Source organism: Xiphophorus couchianus, chromosome 24, assembly GCF_001444195.1.
Source record: "Xiphophorus couchianus chromosome 24, X_couchianus-1.0, whole genome shotgun sequence".
Lineage (NCBI taxonomy): Eukaryota > Metazoa > Chordata > Actinopteri > Cyprinodontiformes > Poeciliidae > Xiphophorus > Xiphophorus couchianus.
In genome coordinates this window covers 17,172,225-17,194,798 of record NC_040251.1, presented here as the reverse complement: position 1 = coordinate 17,194,798, position 22,574 = coordinate 17,172,225, and the positions used below count along the sequence as shown (strand labels likewise).

General features: G+C 35.7%; 4 protein-coding genes across 9 annotated transcripts in view; 1 reads left to right on the top strand and 3 right to left on the bottom strand.

Moving 5' to 3' along the window:
* LOC114140903 (uncharacterized) overlaps positions 1 to 22,574 on the top strand; it is a 1,158,965-nt gene that overhangs the window by 166,398 nt on the left and 969,993 nt on the right.
* Positions 1,096 to 9,555, bottom strand: LOC114140921 (SLAM family member 8-like). 2 transcript variants are annotated; one of them, XM_028011257.1, is made up of 14 exons: positions 9,295 to 9,555; positions 7,790 to 7,939; positions 7,575 to 7,700; positions 7,331 to 7,494; positions 7,135 to 7,222; positions 5,991 to 6,080; positions 5,333 to 5,353; positions 5,222 to 5,245; positions 4,583 to 4,609; positions 4,110 to 4,133; positions 3,909 to 3,944; positions 3,122 to 3,178; positions 2,569 to 2,694; positions 1,096 to 2,040 (listed from the first exon to the last, which is right to left on the bottom strand). In XM_028011257.1, exons 1-14 carry the CDS (start codon positions 9,356 to 9,358, stop codon positions 1,976 to 1,978), a joined length of 1,062 nt encoding a protein of 353 aa, XP_027867058.1. In that variant the 5' UTR covers positions 9,359 to 9,555; the 3' UTR covers positions 1,096 to 1,975. The 2 variants fall into 2 exon arrangements, with proteins under 2 accessions (XP_027867058.1, XP_027867059.1); XM_028011258.1 differs by lacking the exon at positions 1,096 to 2,040 and adding an exon at positions 2,152 to 2,243.
* Positions 10,748 to 16,595, bottom strand: LOC114140923 (lymphocyte function-associated antigen 3). Of its 3 annotated transcripts, none has more exons than XM_028011262.1 (11): positions 16,382 to 16,595; positions 15,924 to 16,054; positions 15,095 to 15,244; positions 14,346 to 14,447; positions 14,131 to 14,256; positions 13,887 to 14,050; positions 13,710 to 13,800; positions 13,270 to 13,356; positions 12,936 to 13,013; positions 12,389 to 12,419; positions 10,748 to 12,083 (listed from the first exon to the last, which is right to left on the bottom strand). In XM_028011262.1, exons 3-11 carry the CDS (start codon positions 15,156 to 15,158, stop codon positions 11,939 to 11,941), a joined length of 888 nt encoding a protein of 295 aa, XP_027867063.1. In that variant the 5' UTR covers positions 15,159 to 15,244; positions 15,924 to 16,054; positions 16,382 to 16,595; the 3' UTR covers positions 10,748 to 11,938. The 3 variants fall into 3 exon arrangements, with proteins under 3 accessions (XP_027867063.1, XP_027867062.1, XP_027867064.1); XM_028011261.1 differs by having other exon boundaries at positions 14,346 to 14,495; positions 16,382 to 16,584; XM_028011263.1 differs by lacking the exon at positions 12,389 to 12,419 and having other exon boundaries at positions 14,346 to 14,495; positions 16,382 to 16,587.
* On the bottom strand, positions 17,760 to 21,460 carry LOC114140924 (SLAM family member 9-like). Of its 3 annotated transcripts, none has more exons than XM_028011264.1 (10): positions 21,348 to 21,460; positions 21,072 to 21,139; positions 20,787 to 20,936; positions 20,592 to 20,717; positions 20,348 to 20,511; positions 20,158 to 20,245; positions 19,960 to 20,046; positions 19,254 to 19,331; positions 18,707 to 18,737; positions 17,940 to 18,407 (listed from the first exon to the last, which is right to left on the bottom strand). In XM_028011264.1, the coding sequence occupies exons 2-10, from the start codon at positions 21,133 to 21,135 to the stop codon at positions 18,269 to 18,271; spliced, it is 927 nt and encodes a 308-aa protein (XP_027867065.1). In that variant the 5' UTR covers positions 21,136 to 21,139; positions 21,348 to 21,460; the 3' UTR covers positions 17,940 to 18,268. The 3 variants fall into 3 exon arrangements, with proteins under 3 accessions (XP_027867067.1, XP_027867065.1, XP_027867066.1); XM_028011265.1 differs by having other exon boundaries at positions 20,889 to 20,936; XM_028011266.1 differs by lacking the exon at positions 18,707 to 18,737 and having other exon boundaries at positions 17,760 to 18,407.

The window sequence follows — 22,574 nt, the reverse complement described above, 5'->3', positions numbered from 1 at the left end:
GGTTGTAAAATAGCTGTGATGTTTGATTCTGGAGAGGAAGAGGTGGAAAATGTTTTTAGGTTGCTGGTAGCCCATATTTAAAACCTCATCCTTGGGACTCGCCCGAGTCACTAAAACCTACCTGGTTCAATAACAAATGCAAGTTGCAAAATAGAGAACGAGCGACCGTTAACAGGTGTGCTCTGTGAAACTAGTTGGCTGTAGGCTGCTCAGTCTGGCTAATTCACAGGGGGAAGAAGGGTGGGACACCTGGATGTAGGCCGTCAGATAACCAGGCGAATCGTTTCTCGAAACCAGCTTAAACAGAGTTTACTTCGGTTCTGGACAGGGTAAATCCCAGCAGATTTAGGAAACTCAACGGACCCGTTAGACGGAGAGCTGGTAGCACATCTCCCCTCTCAGAAGAGGAAGTACGAGAGTGAGAGAGTAGAGACAGAAAGGAGGGGGGGGGTGTTGCGCAACAACACCATGCACAGGGAGAACATGCAAACTCTATGGAGCAAGACCCCAGGAATCAAACCCAGGACCTTCTTGCTGCAAGGCAACAGTGCTGCCAACTGCACAGTAATATATAGTAAACTATTACTATAAAATAGTTGTTTAAAACTATTCTGTATTTTGCCAAATTGTGGTGATCCTTGGGGTGATGATGATGTGACCCTTGAATATTGTTGCCCAGGGAACAGCTAAGTGTTAATCAGGCCCTGCTCATAAAATAACATAAAAATGAGCAAACAAAAAAATGAGCTCTTAACGAGGCAGAATATTGATGGAAGGGGGGGAAACAGGAAAGCAGGGTAGGTTTTCGCCTCCCTTTCATTTTGGATACCGTCTATATTTCATGTTTGCCTTTTATTGTGGAATTCATTAATATCATTAATAAGGAAATTTAAATATATCAATTTTTAGAGACTCAGTCTGTCTCTATTCATTCAGGAGAAAACATATATTACAAGAAAAGGCAACATATACCTGCTTTACCAGGATACAAACAGCTGTCTTTTCATTTTGACTCGTTTAAAAGTCACAAGATTATCATCTAGAAGAAAAAGTATTTTGGTGGTAAATAAATAATTGTATTAACCAAACTGTACATCAATGAGTGTAAAATATATTTACAGTAAATGCTTTTATTTAATTCTAACATTTTTTCCTACTAAAACCAGATTTCAGCGGTAACAAGAGGAATGCTGCCTTCTAGTGGGAACACAGTGAATTCAGCTCCCACACTGGAAAAACATCCAAATGAAAGGAGCTTATAAATAGATTTACATGTAAAAATATTTATATGTAGTTTTAAAGCATGTTTGATTGTCTCTTTAGTATCTTCGTCTATTGTTTATGATGGCACAGATGAATAATTGGAGTAAAACTCCATCAAAGGGAGTCGGACACATTCTGCAGGAATTCAAGTGCATCTCAGTTTTCTGCCATCATTTACAAATCTAAAGTAAAAAAGCTAATTTAAACTAAAACGAACTAAAATCCAACCCAGCAGCACCACATTCTAGATCCTCAAACTGGTCTTGATTTCTCATGAAGTTCAGATCAGTGTTTTGGAATGAAAATGAGGAAAAATACACAGCGAAGGCAATTAAATAGATAAGTGTACAAAACAACAAATCCAGATTCTGTACAACAATAAAAACCTCAAGAAAGGTTCAGATATGCTGGAGAAACACTGATATATCCAACTCATGGTCTAAAATAGTCCAAATCTGGAAGAGATAAAACTTTTAAAAATAAATCTCATAAGTTATTGTTCTTGAACATGATGAGAGTCAGGCAGTCTTGGTTCTCTTCTAAGTTCATCCCTCCAAATCTCAGACATACTATCCACCAGCTGGACCTTGTTGCTGTCACTTCTGTCAGTCAGATGCAACATTTGAAATATTAGCTTCAAACAGCCGTAAGGAGCATCACATCCTCCCAGAACGGACCAGGTAACAGCAGACGCACACAGATGAAGAGAGTTTCAGCTTTCTGCTGAATCTGTGCCAGGCGTTACTGCACGTCTCGGCTTCGGTGGTGATACAATCTCTGCAGAAAGATAGAAGAATTATTAACACATGTAAATCAGTGCAACACTATACTTTAACAAACAAATATAATAATAACAATAATAGATTAACGTTAGAAAACCTATAAGCTGCTCTCTGCCTGTCAACGACTCAGACATTACAGAACATTATCACCTTGTTCAGTGTCAGCAGGTGGATCACAGGTCGAGTCTTTTGACTTTTCTGATAAAATATGTTAACATTATATTTAAAAAATAGAAGAACCACATAGAAATAATCTGACTTATCCATAAACTGTGTTCTGAACTCATTTTCTGTTGCTTTTCTGCATCAATGGGGAGATGGCACAGCAAGAGTTAAATATCTGAGTTTCTCCAGGTCATTTTGGTGGGCAGCATGTCTGGGTTGGTGATTGTTAGCATTAGCATAAACCATCTGAACTCCTCTGGACATAAAGACTTTATACTGAAGTGGATAAATTGACTTTTTTCCACATGGTTATAAACTTTCTGCCTAAATAAAGTAACAAACAAAACAAACATCTCACCAGGTCCTTCAGCGGTCGGTTCGGTTTCCTCAGATTCGAAGCTCTGTCCTGGTTCTGCTTGTTTGTCACTGACTTGTTCTGTTGGTGGATCCTGCAGCTGCTGCTGCTGCTGCTGCTCTGTCGAAACTGTTAGTGAAAGTGTTAGCTTCACTCTGATTAATAAAGATCTCAGGACATTCAAACAACAACAAAAAATTATTTACCAACTGTATGATTTATATTGTTTATTCCTGTCAATAAGACACAAACTATGAGTGACACATCCGGACCATTTGTGGTTATATAATATCTGTGATAAATTTGCTCCAAATGTTAAAATCTAAGAGCTTTTTCTCTTTCTCAAGCTGAGTTGTCTTTAGAATCGGCTGCTGGAAATGAAGTGGCTTCAGATCCAGTTTAAACTGGTTTATGCTTCATGCTCTGCATCACAATCCTTTGTGTCTAGGATAGTTTTTCAATCAGTCTGTTTGTATTAAAATATGAAGAAATGATGGTTTACTCTAAACCTTTGCACGTTACTCTGAGTGAAATAATCTTATCAAGTTTTACTCACCATCTTTGTTCACTTTAACATCCCCATTGAGCGCTTCTTTACCCTTTGATTTATTCTCTGTAAAATTGGAAAAATAAATTATATTTGTTTTAGTAAAACCAAAAACATGTAAAGCAGAGACATAAAAACATGACAATATTGTGCAAAAGTTGAATATTTTTGTTCATTCATCTCAAAGTGAAATGACTATGATGCTTCTTCAGTCACAGTGAAAGGATAATTATTTTGATAACATCTGCAGAACAAAGCTAAGTTTGTATTTACACCTTTTGATTAATAAGATTACACACTCAACTGAGGTTTCTGATGAAATTACTGTCAACTGATGAGAAAATAACATTTAGTATAGTTGACAAATTATTAAATAGTTTGAAAATCTTATGAAACCAGCTGAAAATTGAATTATTGAAATATTAATTTGTTTCAATAATTCAGTTAATCTCATTTTATAGATTTAATTTTACTAGAGTTTATTATTAAATACTTTCTGACCCCAGAAAAAACTCAGCTAAGAATAAATAATAACTATGTATTAAAAATGAGTTTAATAAATAAATGTATTCCTACTTAAAAGCATGTCTACATGTTTCACAGATTATTGTCAGGGCTCCTTTTACATCATATCTGAAAAGATGGCTCTGGACCACTAAACATCAACTCATTCGCTTCTCAATTCCTGAAAGTTTTTCCTTCCACTAAACATTCCATCGCTATGCTTGGATAAATTTCTATGAACAGCCAATTTCTTTAAAAACAAGCACAAGGAGAAAAAAAGTATCATAATTACCAACTGGGGGTTGAGGAAGTGTCAGCAAACTTTGCCCTGTTAGATAAAACACAAACTATTAATGGCACAGATATTAAAACATCATAATATTTTCTGTATTAATTATATCTATTGAAATACGACTGGAAATTAGATATTTATGAAATGCCTAAAATGGGGAAATATTCTCTTAAACAGCAAACAGAAGATTCACTAACTTACCTTCTTCAGCTACTCCAACTTCATCTGTTAGAGAAGAAGATAATAAATGTTAATTGTCTATTTGTTGCAGTAATTCAGGTCAAATAAGATTATATAGATTCATTTTTATAAAAAAAACAACAATGTCTTCCTACCAAACCCAAACATGTCTGTGTAAGAATGCTTATGATGTCAAGTATTGACATCATAAGCATGTCAATACTTGGTCAGGGCTCCTTTTGCTTTAATTACTGCATCATATCTTAAAAATTGCCTTTGAAAAACTAAACGTCAATCATTGTTAAACTCTCTAAAACTTATTTTAGTTTCTCAATTCCTGTCATTTCTGCTACTTTTGCACCTTTTCCAACCAGTTTTTCCTGCCACTCAACTTTCCATTACTGTGCTTGGACAGTAATGGTTTAGTGTTAACATCACCTGGTGTCCAGTCAACAGTCTTAACCATGACTGTGTCCTGCTGGATTCAGACTTACCTGTTCCATGTGCAACATTATCTTGATCTGTTAGAGAAGAAGATAATAAATATCTTTATGATATGATGATGATAGTAGGACCAGTGGAGCTGTTCTCCATTTATTCTGCCTTTTACATTCTGGTATAAACCTCCTGGGATTGCCCAGATATTTAACTATTCAGGAAGGAAATGACTTGAGATGATGCTAAAAATATTGAAGCAGTCAGGAAGTGAAAGCCTGAACACAAGTGAGTCTTCCAGATAAATTAGTTGTGGCTTAAGGAAAACAAGGTAAATGTTTTGGAGTAGCCATCGCAGCACAGAACATTGAAATGTTAAAAAGGTAAATAAAAGAAACTTGCCTACTCTTTATTTATTACATTGAAATAATTTTGGTAATCCTAGCTGATATATAACAGGAATTATTTGGTCTGATTTATTGTCAGGCAGTGAGAAAAACATGGTTCTGCTTCTGTTTATAGACTAAATAAATATCTGGCTTTAACTGTACAAATCCAATAAAATACATTGAAGGTTGAAGCAGTGAAGTGACAAAATATTTTAAAAAACAACATTTTTCCTTAAATACTCATTACTTCCAGCTTAAATTGTGCTAAACCATCGAGATTAGATAGATGTTAGAAAACTTTTAACTTACTCTTTGAAAAATACTTAAAAGGCCCTGTATTAAAGAGAAATACATTTATTAGATTTTCACAATCAGTCATATGTGCATTATGCATCATTTAGAACAGATTTAATAACTTACACATTGTCCTCACTCTGGGATCTGAAATTGTAATGGAAAACAGTCATTAGTGTTAAATATTTAATGTTTGCCATTTAGTTCAGGCTTAAAGACATTTTTATAAGCAACATAATTCCACTGTCATTTCTAGGTTCAATGTAAACAAACCAAAACCTGCTGGCTGATACTTGAATAAAGTGAAACAGATAAACACAAACAATTTTTACAACAGGAAGTTCATCAATGATGCCCACAGATCAGCAACACAACAACTTCTAGCGCTATTTATGATCTTTCAACAGATTTTGCTGTTCGTAACGCTCCTGTGAATTAGCTTTTCAGGAAGTGTGTTTAATTATCTGTTGTGCAGTTTCACTGTTTAGTGTGAGGAAATGTCTTTATCAGTTGTGCTTTCTCTCTAGGACAAAGAGAAACATATTTTTGGTTCCTCTGTAAGCCTGGAACATGTAGAAATTAACAATTAAGTTGATGTTGACTTCTATTATGACAGATTTATCCCAGAACCTCCAAGAAACTTTCCCTCCTGATGACTGATTAACTAACAAACACTCTGCTGCCAAATATTTCTTTGTTTTTGTTCAAAGGGAGGAATAAATGTAACATAATGAGACACTATATTAATACAGAACAGTAACTTGAATGTTTAATGCATTCTTACCTCTTTTGTACATCACAAAGGCAACAGCAATAAGCCCAATCAAGAGGAAACTAAGAATAACCAGGATAGTCACCAATGCAATATTAGACTCTGAAATAAAAAAAGAATTAATTATTAAAACTAAATCATTCAGAGTTCACCAGAGACACAGACCATCACCTTCTTATTGTCAATGTGGTATAAATGGCACTATGTGCCTGGAAAGGTCAGAGTTCATAACTTAACAATAAACAAAAACTGATTTAAAATGTCCTCTACCGAAGAGGTCAAAGGTCAGGACAACTTCTGGAAAACCCTCTAAAGTGTTTGAATTAAGATTAAGTAACTTTAAAGACTCGTCGTCACTTATCACAAACTCTTGATGTCAGTTATGGTAAACTCAATGTTTACACTCAAACGTGAAAACGGCAGCAAACCGATACGCAATTATACAACCATACATCTTTGAATAGCAGAAGTGGAGCCTCCTGCACAACAAACAAGAATGCAGCAAGTGGTTTCCGGATGGTAAACATGATGGGGCTCAGTTTGGGTTGCTAGGGAATGGACGGAACTCTGTTGGGGTTGCTAGGTAACAGGCGGAACTCTGTTGGGGTTTCTAGGTAATGGGCGGAACTCTGTTGGGGTTGCTAGGTAACAGGCGGAACTCTGTTGGGGTTGCTAGGTAAAGGACAATGCCTGCTAATTTGTGATGTTACATTAGAAGGTTTTTGAAACGGCTAATTTTCCCCTAATACAGCTGGGTGATTTTTATAAGCACTTGGGCTGTTTTTAGAATCAGTTGAGACCCAAATTGAAGCACAAAAATGTGCAAAAGGTGAATTTTGCTCCCTTTAACAGAGTCAAGTTGGTTTGGATAAGTTTATTACCTTGATCACAGGGTTGTGGTGATATTAAAATTTATCAAGATATTGAATATTTTGACTCTACTTCTCATTTCAAATCTGCTGTTGGATTTATTCAGGTTATGTTGAAGTTGTTCTATGATTTGAATAATTTAAATCTGTTGGGGGAAAATACTTTTTCAAAGCACTGCATCGCAAAAAATCCCAATTAATCACAGTGAAGTTTGTGGACTGATGTCAAAAGGTGAATAAGAACATTTTGGCAAGAGAAAGGATGGACAGAAATATTTGTAGCTCACCTTTGCTAATAGGGTTAGAGAACTCGTCACTGGCTGAGTCGCTAACAGGGTTTCCCAGCACACAGAAGAAGGAGGGCTCCTCGTTTTTCTAAGATGCAAATGTAGAATAGTTCTTAACCACCTAAATAAATCATGGTTTCATCCTGAGTTCTTACAAGGTTCCTACGAAGAGGTTCGGCTCCATCTTAAAACATACCGTTGTTAAGCTCAGCTCCTCCTTGTTGGACAACTCTGTGTCTCCTGTTTTCCATTTATATGTGACGGGTCCAAACTCAGAGGAGATGTTGGCGTCACAGGTGAGATTACAGACGGTCTTCTCAGTATTGCAGGCCGTGGACACTTTGGGTTTTGGGACCGGTTCTGACAGGAACACCAACAGATTCCAATCAATTGGATTCACATCAAACCCAACAAACCTGAGTCAAACCTGATGAACTCACTGATAACTTTAAGTTCCATCGTGCCACCAACCACGCTGTTAATCTCAGGTGTGTATTTGCCGCCGTCCTCTAGAATCAGATTTGTGATGGTGAAACTTCCAGTTGTTTTGTCCAAATTACATCGACCTGGAGGGAAAATACAAATAAAGACATCATGCATGAATGAATCTGAAGGAGTTTACAACACTTTATGGCTCAATCACAAGTGAACTTACCTTTAAAGGTTCTGTAGCAAGTAATATCGGATCCGAACCACTCCAAGGCGAGGTCCGCTTGGTGCTTCCAGGTTACACTAGTGAGGGGACCAGACTTATGACCTGAATCCAGGACAACTGAGCCACCAACTTTTTTATACATCAAAACAGCTGTGAATGAAAAACAAAAAAATGTTTACTTCTGAGCAGCTTTAAAATGTTGATCCCTTTCTATCATCCCTGCTTTCAAGATCTAATCTACTTTTGTTTTTTCTTTTCACTTATAAACTGAGCTAATCTGTAAATATTATCAATAACAAGCTGATAAATTAACACTCAATCTGCTACCATACAAAACAGTTTTCACTTATTACCCTTTAAAAAGTTGCAGTCAACTATAAATCACTACATCAGATTCACTCAAATGAAATATTACATCATATTTTGTCTAACAAGCTTTGAAAAAGCTAAATTTTTTTATTTAGTTTGTAGATCAATTGCTGAAAAGGTTGAGTTGAACAGATTTACTGACTCAATCTTCAAATAATAATTGTCATCCATCAGATGTAGTACATTCCAGTTTGAAATAGGTACAAAATAATCATATACTACTCATTAGAGCCTTGCCGGCTATGATGAGTTCATTCGGTATACGTATTGGTTTTTTAAGAACCTTCCTGAAATTTAAAAAGTGTTATTGTCCCCCTAATTTTATTCACACTATTTTTAACTTCACCAATTTGAACTGAAAACAGTCAAAATACTTTCTGAAAGTTTGTAAAACCAAACACATTTCATATCCAAAATGAAATAAACATACTGTAACTTACTAAAATTATACAAGAGAGAAATTATTGTTTGGAAATATTCTAACATATATTGTTTTACATTCATCTTTCTGTTCAGTATTAGTTTGTTTTTAAATAAACTACAAAGTTTAACATATTTGAATTGTTAGGTTAGTAATCACTACTTTTAACGTTTTTAACACAATCATAAATTATGGTTTGTAATGTTAATCAAACCATACATTAAAATAATACTGTTCTAGTAATGCAAATAACAAAAACACACATTTAACAGTTTTTCAACATTATATTTAAGGTCAGACTTCAGTTTGTTACCATATAAATTTAAGATGCTTAAATTTGCTAAAATTATATCCACAATACCTATTTAAATAAAGATAAAATGGATGAACCAGAACTGAAATCTAGCAGGGCTGCTGTCTCCCCCTGTTTCAACAACCCGGAAATACTCAAAACGTAAAAAAACAAACAAAAACACATAGTAAATTGTAGCATTTCGACGCCGATATTTCACGTTTTTCGTGATTTAAATTGAAGTAACTCTGTAAATCAGTCATATATTTCTGATAATTGCTTTTTTTGAACCCTTTAAAAAGCGTTTTTAGGTTATTAACAAAAATGCCATTAAAAGTCACGTATTTACACATTTACACGGCGCAGTGCTTAAGAAACAGAAAAATAACCAAATAAAACAAGATATTTAATGTTTTTACTCACCAAAGACACATTGTAACATGAAACAGACGAGGAGGACAATGGAAAATACCCGGAAAACAAACATGATCGTAAAGCGAAAAATACCGAGACCAAAAACACAACTTCGACTAATAACACTGATAATGAGCCTCGGCAGCAGATGTGAACTGTTTAAGTTAAGTTTAGAGAGAAATAATTAAGTTAAAAAGGAAAAATGATCGAGTCGAAAAGAACCGAGTCATTTATGAGCCTAGCCCAAAGAAAATGAAAGCGAAACTGAAAAATGATGGCGCAGTAGAAAAGGTGAAGTTGAACTCCGGCGATTTATTCAACAGATTTCTGGAGATGTTTAAGTAAAATAATAACAAATACAAATTAATCTAATATTAGCAAATTAATATTTTAGAAAATACATTTTAAAAAATCTGACACATTCATCACACAGAGTGATATAACTCAGTGGTTTATTTTTGTTAAGTTTGATGACAAATCATGAAAATCAGATTTGACATCTTTAAAAAAAATTAAGATAAACAAAATCAAACATTTTAAAACTCCTCTCTGCATTAAAGTCGAAATTAAAACCTCTTAAAATGTGCAATATTGCTCGAATTTATCTGTACACCTTAACTCGGCTTCAGAGCATCACAAAAAAGAACCTGGACTGAAACAAACTGGTACTTATAAGAAAAACAATCATTGTTATCCCAATTTTTAACCCATCCAATCTGTTTAATATAATTAAGTCACATGTTTCAGTGTCTGTAATATTTTCAACAAATTTTGTATTTTTTTTTTCTAAAAATAAGTGACATAAATAAAATATTTGAGATGATAATAACATTTATGTAGTCATTAAAAAGATTCTGTACTCATAAGGCCTTTTTAAACATTCAATAGTTTTGTTTTCTAGCTTTTTGACCAAATAGCTTCCCGTACATTTGCTCGTCTTTAAATCAAACTTCCATAAATTCAGGACTAGATGTTGATTTTATCACACTGAACCTCATTACAGTTTATTCTTTGATGAACAATTGAGTTAAAGGTTAATAAAAAACTTGTCATCAAGCAGCGACACGATCACCAGTGAAGATATTTACAACGTTTGTTTATTAGTAACCATGACAACGCACATGCGCAAGTAACCTCACTTCTCTTATCTAGAAGCAGCACAAATACCTCATATATCTTAAAGTCTAAAATGAAAAAAGAAAAATAACACAAATAAAATAATTACAAAAGAACACATTTAGGTAGAAGAAACTTTATAACAATACTGCAAGCAGGTCAGGTTTGACCCAAGTTCACAAAGACAATTATATACCGACCAAATGTTTGTAAACTTCTTTTAAAAAGCTCTAAAAATTGCCAGGGAAAATTATGTTTTCTGGCATTTAACAAATCTAACTTATTATGGTGCTCTAAACTTTATCTTGAATTAACTTCAGAGATAAAAACAGTGTCTTTTTTTGTGCAGTGCATGTATTAAACTTTTGTATTATATATGAACTTTCAGGATTATGTCTGGTGTTTATTATATCTTCATTTCCAAATAGCTCAGCAATTTGAAATTAGCATTAGAGAAGCCAAAGCTTGTGTATGAATAAGAGGTCTCACTTTGACATAAATTGTAGGTTTGTGTCTGGTAGAATTTTGGTTAGAACTTGTTCTTCACTCAACTTACTTGTTGTTGTTAGAGTGAAATGAAATTTTATCCAAGTAAGAGTACATAATACTATTACTCATTTAAAAATAAAAAGTGTGGCGCAGTAAAACTATTTTTAAGCTGTTTTTCCTCTTAAAGTTACACAAGTAAATACAATTAAGTAAAAGGAACTAGTTTCTGCCCAGCTCTGGTGAATAGATTCTCCAACCTGAGCTGTGGATCTCTGCAGCTCCTCCAGAGTTAAAATAGGTCTCTTGGTTTTCTGGTTAATATTGTCGCCGTCTGCCGTTGCATTTTAGGTGAACAAAATCTAATCACTTTAAACTTTTTCACAACTGTGTACCTATTAACCAACTGCTGTCATGTGAGGATTGTTGCTCAAAAGTGTAACTTGTGTCCCTGTGAAAGCACGACTCCGCCTCCAGACGATCCTTATAAAACTCCAACCAAACCATTTTGTTCATGTCAAACATCAGTCAAGAGTGTCCACCACATATTTTCTTTTTGCTGGTCTTGAAGTCATGTGTATGTGCTTGCCTACAAAGATGGCGCCGATCATTTCCACTTCAGCCTTGTGGGAACTTTGTACTCTAGATTTCTATGTTGACGGCATGTGAAAGCACCTTTCACGCTGCAGTAACAGTATAGAGTGAGAAGGTTTTATAGCCAAACATGGTGCTGTGTGACACAAACGCTAACCAAGCTGTACAGTTGTTACCCTGTTCAACCTGAAGAGGGCAGCACTGAGACTGTCTGAGGCCTAATATTACAGAATTAAACACAAAAATGTAACAATTTTCACAGAAACATAAAGACAATACCCTTGAGGACCAGTTTAGAGACTTTATGAGCAGAAAAAGTTGATTTGGGGTGTAACAAATAATTGATCTAAAATACTTTGCTTCCAAAATCCCAATAAAATGAATTTAGTTTGTTAAGAGGTGGCAAAATAAAAAGGTCAAGCGGTGCTTTGCTTGATTCAGTACATCTGTGATGAATTTAGAGGTCTCTATGAAGCCGGAATTCCCGCAGCTCGCGGCTTAACTTCCTGTACTCCGGATGGTGCTGCACCCACTGTTCTTCTTCATCTTGGAGATAATGTTCTAGTGCAGAGCTGAACTTCCGTACTGTACCTGAGCACACTCTGTCACCACACCACAAACAAAAGAGAAAGATATTGCAAGTAAATTTTGTGTATTGTAAAGAGCTGTTCACTGCAGTTTGATTTTCTCTTATTAAAAAGTTTTCTGGACATGTAAAAACAAAATTTATATTCCAAAACAAAAGTCTCCATCAGCAGTTGTAGTTTCTACATGATTCCCCACAACCTGCAGATCCTCATTTATAATCCAAGGTTTTCTTCCTCTACTTACTGCATGTACACTTGGCACAGAGGTTAAAGTTCAAGCTATCTTGGCAAAGGTTTTTATAGAAGATCTGGTAACTCACCCAGTACTTTCAATACTTTCCAAACTTATTCCTGCAACAGAGATGAAAATGTGAGTTCAACTGCGTTTCTTTTACGCGTTGATATCTGACTGAATTGATATTTGAAGTTATATCCTTTCAAATGGATCTATTTCTATGTAAAATGTAAACAAAACAAGCCATTCCATCGTGTAAGAGTGGCAATAAACATCAGTTCTCCATTAAGAGAACAATTTATCTCATCTCTCAGTTTTTTTCTCACTGTAGAAAAATAGTTTCAGCAACGACTTGACAATTTCATGGAAATTAGAGCTATAAAGGTCGACTCCAACGGCTGTACACCAACTATTAGAAGATTTAGCTAATGTGATTGATAAGTAGGAAGATGCTGTGGGAGCAAACAAAGCATTTGACACTACAAGTCATAAATTACTGTTGAGTAAACTGGAGAAATATGGTGTTATGTTGGTTGAGGCGGCTCTAGAGGACAACCAGGACGTCTGTCTGCTTTCGATTAAAGTGTAAAGAAATGAGGGATGAATCCAGACTTTAAATGATCTAATCTTACCACTTTCCGTCACGGCTTTCAGGCTCATAGCAGACGTCTCATCAATGGCTTCTTCAACATTCTGTGCTTGTTTTTGCTCTATAAAAATGAAGAAAAGGAATGTTATGGCCACCGTGGTTCTTTAATTACAGCAAAGGAAGATTATTATTATAAAGCTTATAAAATACAGCTGAGTTTGTGTTTACACTAATGTGATAATATTGCAAAGACGATATTATCTAAAATCATTAAATAATTATAATGATTCAGTATTAAAATTAGGAACAAATGTAACATGGTGAGACGTTAAAGTAACACAGGACAGCAACTGCTTCATGTTTTAGTGAACTCTTACCTTTCTTGTGCCTAATATAGCCACCAATCGCAACCAGAGCCAGGACCACAACCACAACTGGTACAGCCAGTGCTGCAGGATGAATCCCTGAAATTACAGCGTTAGTTATTGAAACTAAACCATTCACCAGTTCACCAGTTCACCAGTTACAGACTGTAACACAGTCCAACACCAGAGCTGTTGGTACTAACATGCGTACTTAATCATTTTTGACATGTGGCATTAAAGTCATAATGTGAACACCATCAGAACCAAAATTAAAAACAAAATGCAACTGTCAAATGAAAAAAAATATAGTAGTATAGTATAAAAGTAATTATATTTGTTGTTAAATCATGAATAAACTGAGTAACAATGTTTTGGGGTTCAGTTTTAATATCCACAACTGATTACAACCAGACCTTTTAAAAAGGACACAGATAGAAATATTTGCAGCTCACCTTTAGGGCTAACGGGGTAAGTCACCTTATCACTGGACGAGTTGCTAAAGGGGTTTAGCAACGTGCAGACATAGGAGTACTCCATGTTATTCTAAGAAGCAAAAGGAGCATCATGGGTTCATCCCGAGTTCTGAAAATCGTTTCTACTCAGAGGCTCGGCTGCATCTTAAAACATACCTTTGTTAACATCAGCTTCATTTTATTGGACAGCAGCTTGCCCCCTGCTTCCCATCTATACATGACGGGTCCAAAATGAGAAGTGATGTTGGCTTTACAGGTGAGGTTACAGTGGCTCTTATCCTTGTTGCATTCTATGGACACTGTGGGTTTTGGGACCGGTACTGACAGAAACACCAACAGATTAGCATCAACTGGACTCAGATTAAAACCAACAAAACTCAGTCAAACCTGCTGAACTCACTGATAACCCAGAGCTCTATCTGATCAAGAATCTTGCCGTCAATCTCAGCGTTGTAGTTGCCAGTGTCCTCTACTGTCAGATGGTTGATGATCAAACTTCCAGTTGATTTGTCAAAACCACAGCGGCCTGGAGGCAGGATCCAAACACAGGCATCAGGCATGAATGAATCTGCAGGGTTTCAGGTTTTATGATGAGGCAATCACACGAGAACTTACCAATAAAACCTCTTAAACAAGTTGTACCGGCTCCAGACCACTCCATGATGTTGTTCATGTTGTGCTTCCAGGTTACGGCCAATATGGAATCAAAGGTCTGACCTGGATGCAGGACAACAAAGTCACCAACTTTTGCGTAGATCAGACGAGCTGTGAATGAAAAACAAAAACATTTTTATTACTTCCTGTGAACTCTTTCCTGTTTCTGAGCAGTTTTAATGTTTTGATCATATCTATTTTTCATTTTTTCTTTAGGTATCATCATAAAAACTCTTCTAGCCTGCAGATACTTATGATCTGCAGATGCAAATTCGATATCATGCAAGTCGACCCTTTTTTCTCCAAGGGGAAAGGAAAGGTAATTTTAGAGCATGGTCAATATTGTATGCATTCCCTTTTTAAAATTTAAGTAATTGCGATATTTGTGGTCTTTTTGAAACCTTAAAAAATATAAAGTGTATAAAGTTTCAAGTTTACAGGTTAATTACAAAAATGGCACTAAAAAGTGAGATAATCCCTGTAGCTATCAGGTTGTACAATGTCCAACTCTGATTGTCCGTCTAATTTCTCTCTGGACCAATTTATTTAGAAATTAATCCATGTGCATTCTTATAACATTTTGGATGGAGTAGCTATCAGCATATAAGTAGTAATAATAAAATATATTGTATTCTGTAATTATCTCCTTTCTATGTCTACCAATCAGAAATGCAACCAAATAAAACAATAAAATCACTATTTACACTCACCACTGCCTCTGTCCTGCGTGAAGAAAAGAAGGAGCACAGCAGAAACAGTCCAGAAAGCCAACATGATCCTAACATGAAAAATACCGAGACCAAAAACACGTCGACTAATAATACTGGTGATGAGTGTCAGCAGCAGATGAGGCGTTTAAGCTGTGTGGAGAGAGAAATAATGAAGTTAGAAAGGCAAGGTGAAAAGCAAAGTGTGTAAATATGTGATGCTAACTTACAGATTTTTGGAGATGATTCAGAAAAATATTTCAAAAGGTGAAACATCAGACATATTCATCACGTAATTCAAGTGTTTAATTCTACTTGGCTTGACGATGATTGCTTACAAATTATTGAGCATCTCTGAAAATTTGAATATTAAACAAGTAGAAAAAATACAATAAAATAAATAAAGAGCTGTCCTGTTAGGTGTGCTGTTCTTTCCTCTTTCAATAAACAGTCCGCTATTTGTCTAATTTTTCAACAAAGTTGGCTAAGATTAATTTCTTCTTAAAATAAATGACAAATTAAATATTTGAAATTGCTTTTGCATTCATTTGTTTTCATTTTTGGACACTCAAGAATGAAACGTCTATTAAAACCATTAGGTACAAATGATTAAAAGGGTATTTTTATAAGAAAACCTGCAAAACAAGCAAAGATACATTTAAGTTTTCCAGCTTTTTGTACATTTTCTCTTGTCTGAAAAACAAAACACTCCTATTATTATAATCCATTAAAGGTTGATTTTATCACAGCAAACCTCCTGACTGTTGCTGAAAGGATTTCTTTCTACTGAACATTTATCCATGTGAGGTTGAGTCCAAACAGAACCACCTACCTCTGTGTTTCAGGTCAGAGGTCAGCGAACCTGTAGTTTTATGCTTTCACTTCTATCTTTTGTTGTTTACTTGGTGCTATCAACTCCAACTGCTTATTGAACACGAAGATCAACTTCTACTGTCTAAAAAGCTAAAAAGCAGGAAAACAGTCTAAATAAAACGCACAGCCATCTGACGCATCTTTCAATCATACATAATAAAAAGATGAGTAAGTATTAATAAATTAAAGAAAACATTTCTTTAAGTGGAAGAATGAAAAGTAACAATGAACGACTAACCAGCTTCAAATAAATGACTCACATTACTCGTTATAACTTACAAATGTAGATAAAAGAAAACAAAAACACTTTTAAGTTTTCAAACAGTCTGAACAGATATATATATATATATATATATATATATATATATATATATATATATGAAAAAGAAGCAAAAAAGACAACATAGCCATACTAACTGTTTCTGGCACTGCGCTGCCCTCCTGTCAGTTATGTTGCTCTTGAAAGTTGGTGGTTACCATAACAACCAGTAACCATGGAGCGAATCAGGATCAGTTCTGTGTTTTCTTCCCCAGCATTATATTAGACAGATTTAATTATCCACTGGGTTTCGTGTGTAATTTTGCAATAAGCAAGCACAATTATGAATTACAAAAGCAATACAACATTAACGAAGAGCATTAACACAACGGAAGAGGTATGTCCCAGTGGTTTACGTAAGACATCGCTGATCGGACTACAGCTTGTTTTTACTTTTTAACCGGAAGTTATTCTGGTTTTAACGTGATTTTTAAAAACATGGATGTTCTCAGTGATCCAAACCTTGCTACTGCTATTCGAGAGTATTTTGAGTCAGGACATACAGACCAAAAGTTTAGACACACCTTCTAATTCAAAGGGTTTTCTTTATTTTCATGACTGTTTAAAATAAGGCAAGAAATCCCACTTATTAACCTGACAGGGCAGGTTGACCTATGAAGTGAAAACCATTTCAGGTGACGACCTCTTGAAGCCAATCAAGAAAATGCAGAGTGTGTGCAAAGCAGTAATCACAGCAAAAGGTTGCTACTTTGAAGAAACTAGAATATAAGGGCTATTTTCAGTTGTTTTACACTTTTTTGTTTAGTGCATATTTCCACATGTGTTATTCATAGTTTTGATGCCTTCAGTGTGAATCTACAATGTCAATAGTCATGAAAATAAAGGAAACTCATTGAATTAAAAGATGTGTCCAAACTGTTGGTCTGTACTGTACATATGAGGTGATACTGGACATTCTCCGGACCAACCAGGAAGTGTCAGTTAGTATGTGTTCACTAAAGACTCATTTACGAAGCACACCAGAGTAACTTCCGGTTCAAAAGCGAGCTGTAGTCCAATCAGCGATTTCTCAGGTCTCCCACTGGGACATACCTCTTCCGTTTCGTTAATGAAGTGCTTTCGTTAATGTTGTAGTGCTTTTGTAATTTGTAATTGTGCTTTCCATGTTGCTGTAGTGGTTTGCACCTCAGGGCCACCGTAGTTAACAGAACACGCTGCACCAGCAGAGACTTTTCTTTTGAGTCACAGGTTCACCGTAAAGCCTGGCCTTGAATATTGTTGCGTGTGTGTGTGCTAGTCTGTCTTGTGTTTTCTCGGTATTTGTAATATTTACATTATGCCTGTGGGTGTGTGTGTGTGTGTGTGTGTGTGTGGGTGTGTGTGTGTGTGTGTGTGTGTGTGTGTGTATAGCTGTGCTTTGAAACCTGCAAGTCAATACTGGCTCAACTTCAGAATTAAAAAAATCCATAATTAGTCTTGAAATTAAATGATCATTAATCAGAACTATACCTATAATAGAGCACAATAAAATATACTTTACTGATTCTCAAGGGGAAATGCATCGTTTACCATGTTAACACTTGCAATGAGAATTTAAGGACTCTTGAGGCACCATTAAATTGATTATACCCTTCTTACATTTTTGTGTCCAAATGGTACATTTTACAAAACTTAAATTAAATATGTATATTTTTCTTTTACAGATAGAGTCTTTGTTTTTCTGCCTGTTTTATCCAAGAAAACCGACTTTTGTTGGAGAAAAAAACCTCAGAATATGCAAAATAGTCCAAATAAATAAACTGAAAGGAAGAATATTTTTCATGTTTTAGCCTTGAAGTGATGCTGCTCGGTTTGGCTGCAGCGCCCCTGGGGGATGCAGTCGGTACTGCATTCTTTGAGGCGTAAAGGTATTGTTGTTACTTAACAACCAACAGAAACTACTACTATTGTATTTTGTTTGTTGTGAGGTTACAAAGAAAACGCTCAAAAGATGCTTTGCTCGATTCAATACGTCTGTGATGAATTTAGACGTTTGTGAGAATTTGAAGCTCCAGGCTTTGTTTCTGAAGTTCCTGGTCGTCATGCAGCCATTGTTCTTCATCATCATGGAGATGAAGGCTTCCTTCTTGGGAGTTTGTCTTCCTCAATGCAGGTGAGACCAATCTGTCACCACACCAGAAACAAAAGAGGGAAATTCAACTTATTGCAAATAAATTTCTATGTGTTGTAAAGAACAAACTGCTGTTTTCTCTTTGGTTTTCTGAACATGTAAAAACAAAATTTATATTCCAAAACAAAAGTCTCCATCAGCAGTTGTAGTTTCTACATGATTCTCCACAACCTGCAGATCCTCATTTATAATCCAAGGTTTTCTTCCTCTACTTACTGCATGTACACTTGGCACAGAGGTTAAAGTTCAAGCTATCTTGGCAAAGGTTTTTATAAAAGATCTGGTAACTCACCCAGTACTTTCAATACTTTCCAAACTTATTCCTGCAACAGAGATGAAAATGTGAGTTCAACTGCGTTTCTTTTACGCGTTGATATCTGACTGAATTGATATTTGAAGTTATATCCTTTCAAATGGATCTATTTCTATGTAAAATGTAAACAAAACAAGCCATTCCATCGTGTAAGAGTGGCAATAAACATCAGTTCTCCATTAAGAGAACAATTTATCTCATCTCTCAGTTTTTTTCTCACTGTAGAAAAATAGTTTCAGCAACGACTTGACAATTTCATGGAAATTAGAGCTATAAAGGTCGACTCCAACGGCTGTACACCAACTATTAGAAGATTTAGCTAATGTGATTGATAAGTAGGAAGATGCTGTGGGAGCAAACAAAGCATTTGACACTACAAGTCATAAATTACTGTTGAGTAAACTGGAGAAATATGGTGTTATGTTGGTTGAGGCGGCTCTAGAGGACAACCAGGACGTCTGTCTGCTTTCGATTAAAGTGTAAAGAAATGAGGGATGAATCCAGACTTTAAATGATCTAATCTTACCATTTCTCCTCACGGCTTTCAGGCTCATAGCAGACGTCTCATCAATGGCTTCTTCAACATTCTGTGCTTGTTTTTGCTCTGTAAAAGTAAAAAAGAAGGCATGTAATGACCACTATTTAATCGCAGTAGAACAAAGGTTATTATTATAAAGCCTGTAAAATACAGCTGAGTTTGTATTTACACCAAGGCGGCACGCTTAGGAAAACTTTGTGAAGGCGATGCTACTGCTAAATATGTCATTGACACAATCAGGTGCTGAATATGTCTAGTTTCATCCTTCCAGTCTGCACTTTCTTCTCTGCGTGACCTTTGGCATTTTTGGTAACCAAGTGGTTAAAGATACCATCAGCATGAAAAAAATAAACCGACAATTACTGCACTCCAAACAGTCCTTAGCAACATAAATATTGTGCACATTGATATTGCGATGTTTGCGATATATAAAATGTGCAGGCATTAGTTTACACATTTTAATAAAGAGAAAATCTTCATAATGACACATTCAGCTGCGTTTTCTGATTAAATTACTGCCAACTGAAAAGGAAATGTTTGTTTTTCAACAAAATTCAAAGCTATACGTGAAAAGTAAACGTATGGACCCACCAAAACAAACACAAACCCTTTTTACAGTAGGAAGGATAAGATTTCCTTGTTTTTGTCCAAAAATGGGAAGAAATGTAACATGAGACAATATAATAATTCTCACCTTTCCTGTGCTTAACATAGCCACCAACCACAACCAGAACCAGGACTACAAGCACAACTGGTACCGCCACTGCTGCAGGATGAAACCCTGGAATTACAGAGTTAATTATTGGAACTACATCAGTCAAAAAAAGGGAAAATAAACTGTTAGCAACAATGTGTTTAGGTTCAGTTTTAATATTTAATATCTGCAGCTCACCTTTATCAGCAGGGGCAGCCACCTCATCGCTGGTCGAGGTGCTAACAGGGTTTTTCACCTTGCAGGTGTAAGCACGACTTAGATCTTTCTACAAAGCAAATGGAAAACAGCTCTAAACCAGCCCATCATGGTTCCATCGAGTTCTTAGAAGCATTTCTCCCCAGACAAATGGATCCGTCTTAAAACATACCTCTGTTAAGCTCAGCTGATTATCAGTGGACACCACCTTGTTTCCTGCTTCCCATTTATACGTGACGGGTCCAAACTGAGAACTGGTGTTGGCTTTACAGGTGAGGTCACAGAGGGTTCGCCTAACGTTGCATTTTAAGAACACCATCGGTTTTGGGACCGGTTCTGACAGAAACACCTACAGATTACCGTCCGCTGGATTCAGATTAAAACCAACAAAGGTCAGTTAAACCTGCTGAACTCACCGATGACCTTGAGTACCACTGGGTTAAGAGTCAAGGTGTTAATCTGAGGTGTGTAGCCGCCGGTGTCCTTGACTGTCAGGTTGTGGATGATCAGACTTCCTGTTGTTTTCGCCACATCACTGCGACCTGGAAGCAGAATCCAAATAAAGACATCACATCAATGAGTCTTTACAGCTCAATCACAGGTTAATTTACCTTTATAACATTTGGAAGGAATAATGTCCTGTCCAAACCACTCCAAGACAGGGCTCATTTCATGCCCCCAGCTAATGGAAGTGATGTTATCAAAACTCCGACCTGGATGTAGGACAACCGAGTCACCAACTTTTGCGTAGACCACAATAGCTGTGAATGAAAAACCAGAACTTTTTTACTTCTTCCTGCAAACTTTTCCCTGTTTCTTTATCATGTCCACTTTTAGGTTTTTATTTACACGAAAACCGAACCAAATAAAACAATATATTCCATATTTATACTCACCACAACTCTTCTGCACCATTAAATAAACAAGGAGAACCGCAAAGAAAGTCCGGAAAACAGACATGATCCTAAAATGAAAAGTACCAAAAACATAACTTTGAGTAATAACTCTGGTAATGAATATCAGCAGAAATAAAACACACATACTTCAATCATACACTATGAAAACATGAATCTGTGCAAATTAAGAAAACATTTTGGTAAATGGAAGAACCATGCAACAACCCAGGTTTGGATAAATAACTGGCAAACGCAGAAAAATAAACACAAAAATACCTTAAGTATCTCTGTTCACACAAAGCCAACAGGATAACACAACGCACTGCGCTCACTCATCAGTTAAATGAAACTGTTGCTTCTCTTGACAGTTGGTGGTTACCATAGTAACAAGCAACAGGAAGCTCATCCCCTTTTCTGTAGCTATCTTCCAATATTAAGCATTAGCACATATATTAGGCCAATATACTTATATACATGGTTTTGTGTATAATTTTGCCATGTTTTAACATTTTCAGTGTTTAATTTTACAACTGTTAACTGGAAGGATTGCTCTGTAGTTTGTTTAGGGTTATTTATTGTTTTTTATTTGACGTATAGAGACTGATGTTAACCACCAACTTGTTTTTTTTCCCTCTTGTTTGGTATTTTTACTTTTTTAATACAAAGTAATGTTTCAGGTACCACTTGTGTGATAGTTATTGAGTGTTAAATGGTATTCTAGTAGAGAACATAGTTTGTTCTTCAACCTTTATTTAGCAAAGTAAAAATTTATTGAGACCAAAGTTTCTTTTATAAGAGACAGAATATAAAAATCAGACTTTATATCGGTAATTAAGAGATAATAAGAAACATTCAATAATAAAATACAAAGCCAACCTTTAAAAAGAAAAAAAAGTCATATTTGGAAAATAATCACAGGTGTAATGAATCAATATTTTTCACTAATTTACTGAAATAAATTAACTTTATGATATTAAAGTTGACTGAGATGTGTTATTGTTTAGGCTCAGTTGCCTAGTGAATGATGGACTCCACGTGGTTGCCAGGAAAGAGGCCGGCGCTCCCGTTCATCACGCCGTCAAACCAGCCGTCATGGCTCATTTTGATGACGTAGATGATCGCCCCCTGCTGGAAGGAGAGCTCATAGTCTTTGCTACCGCTGTAGCTGTAAATGGCCACCACTGAGGAAACAAAACAAGAATAAAGACAATTATACCAAACTGTAATGTCATTAAAGCTCCTACATTATATTGATAATTTGTTGTAGAGGTATGGAACCTCTTTCTGACACCGGATTACATAAATTCCTGTAGTTTAATGTCTCAAAAACAATTATGCTTGTGGTGTAAATTTGGTGGCACGGCTGATCTGCAGATACAATATATTAATTTTGAAATGTAATATTTCAACATTGCTTTTTTTGACTTGGAATTAGAAGCTGAAGGGACACATTTACCTGTAATTAGATCATTTTTGACCAATCAGAGAAAAGCTTCAATCAGA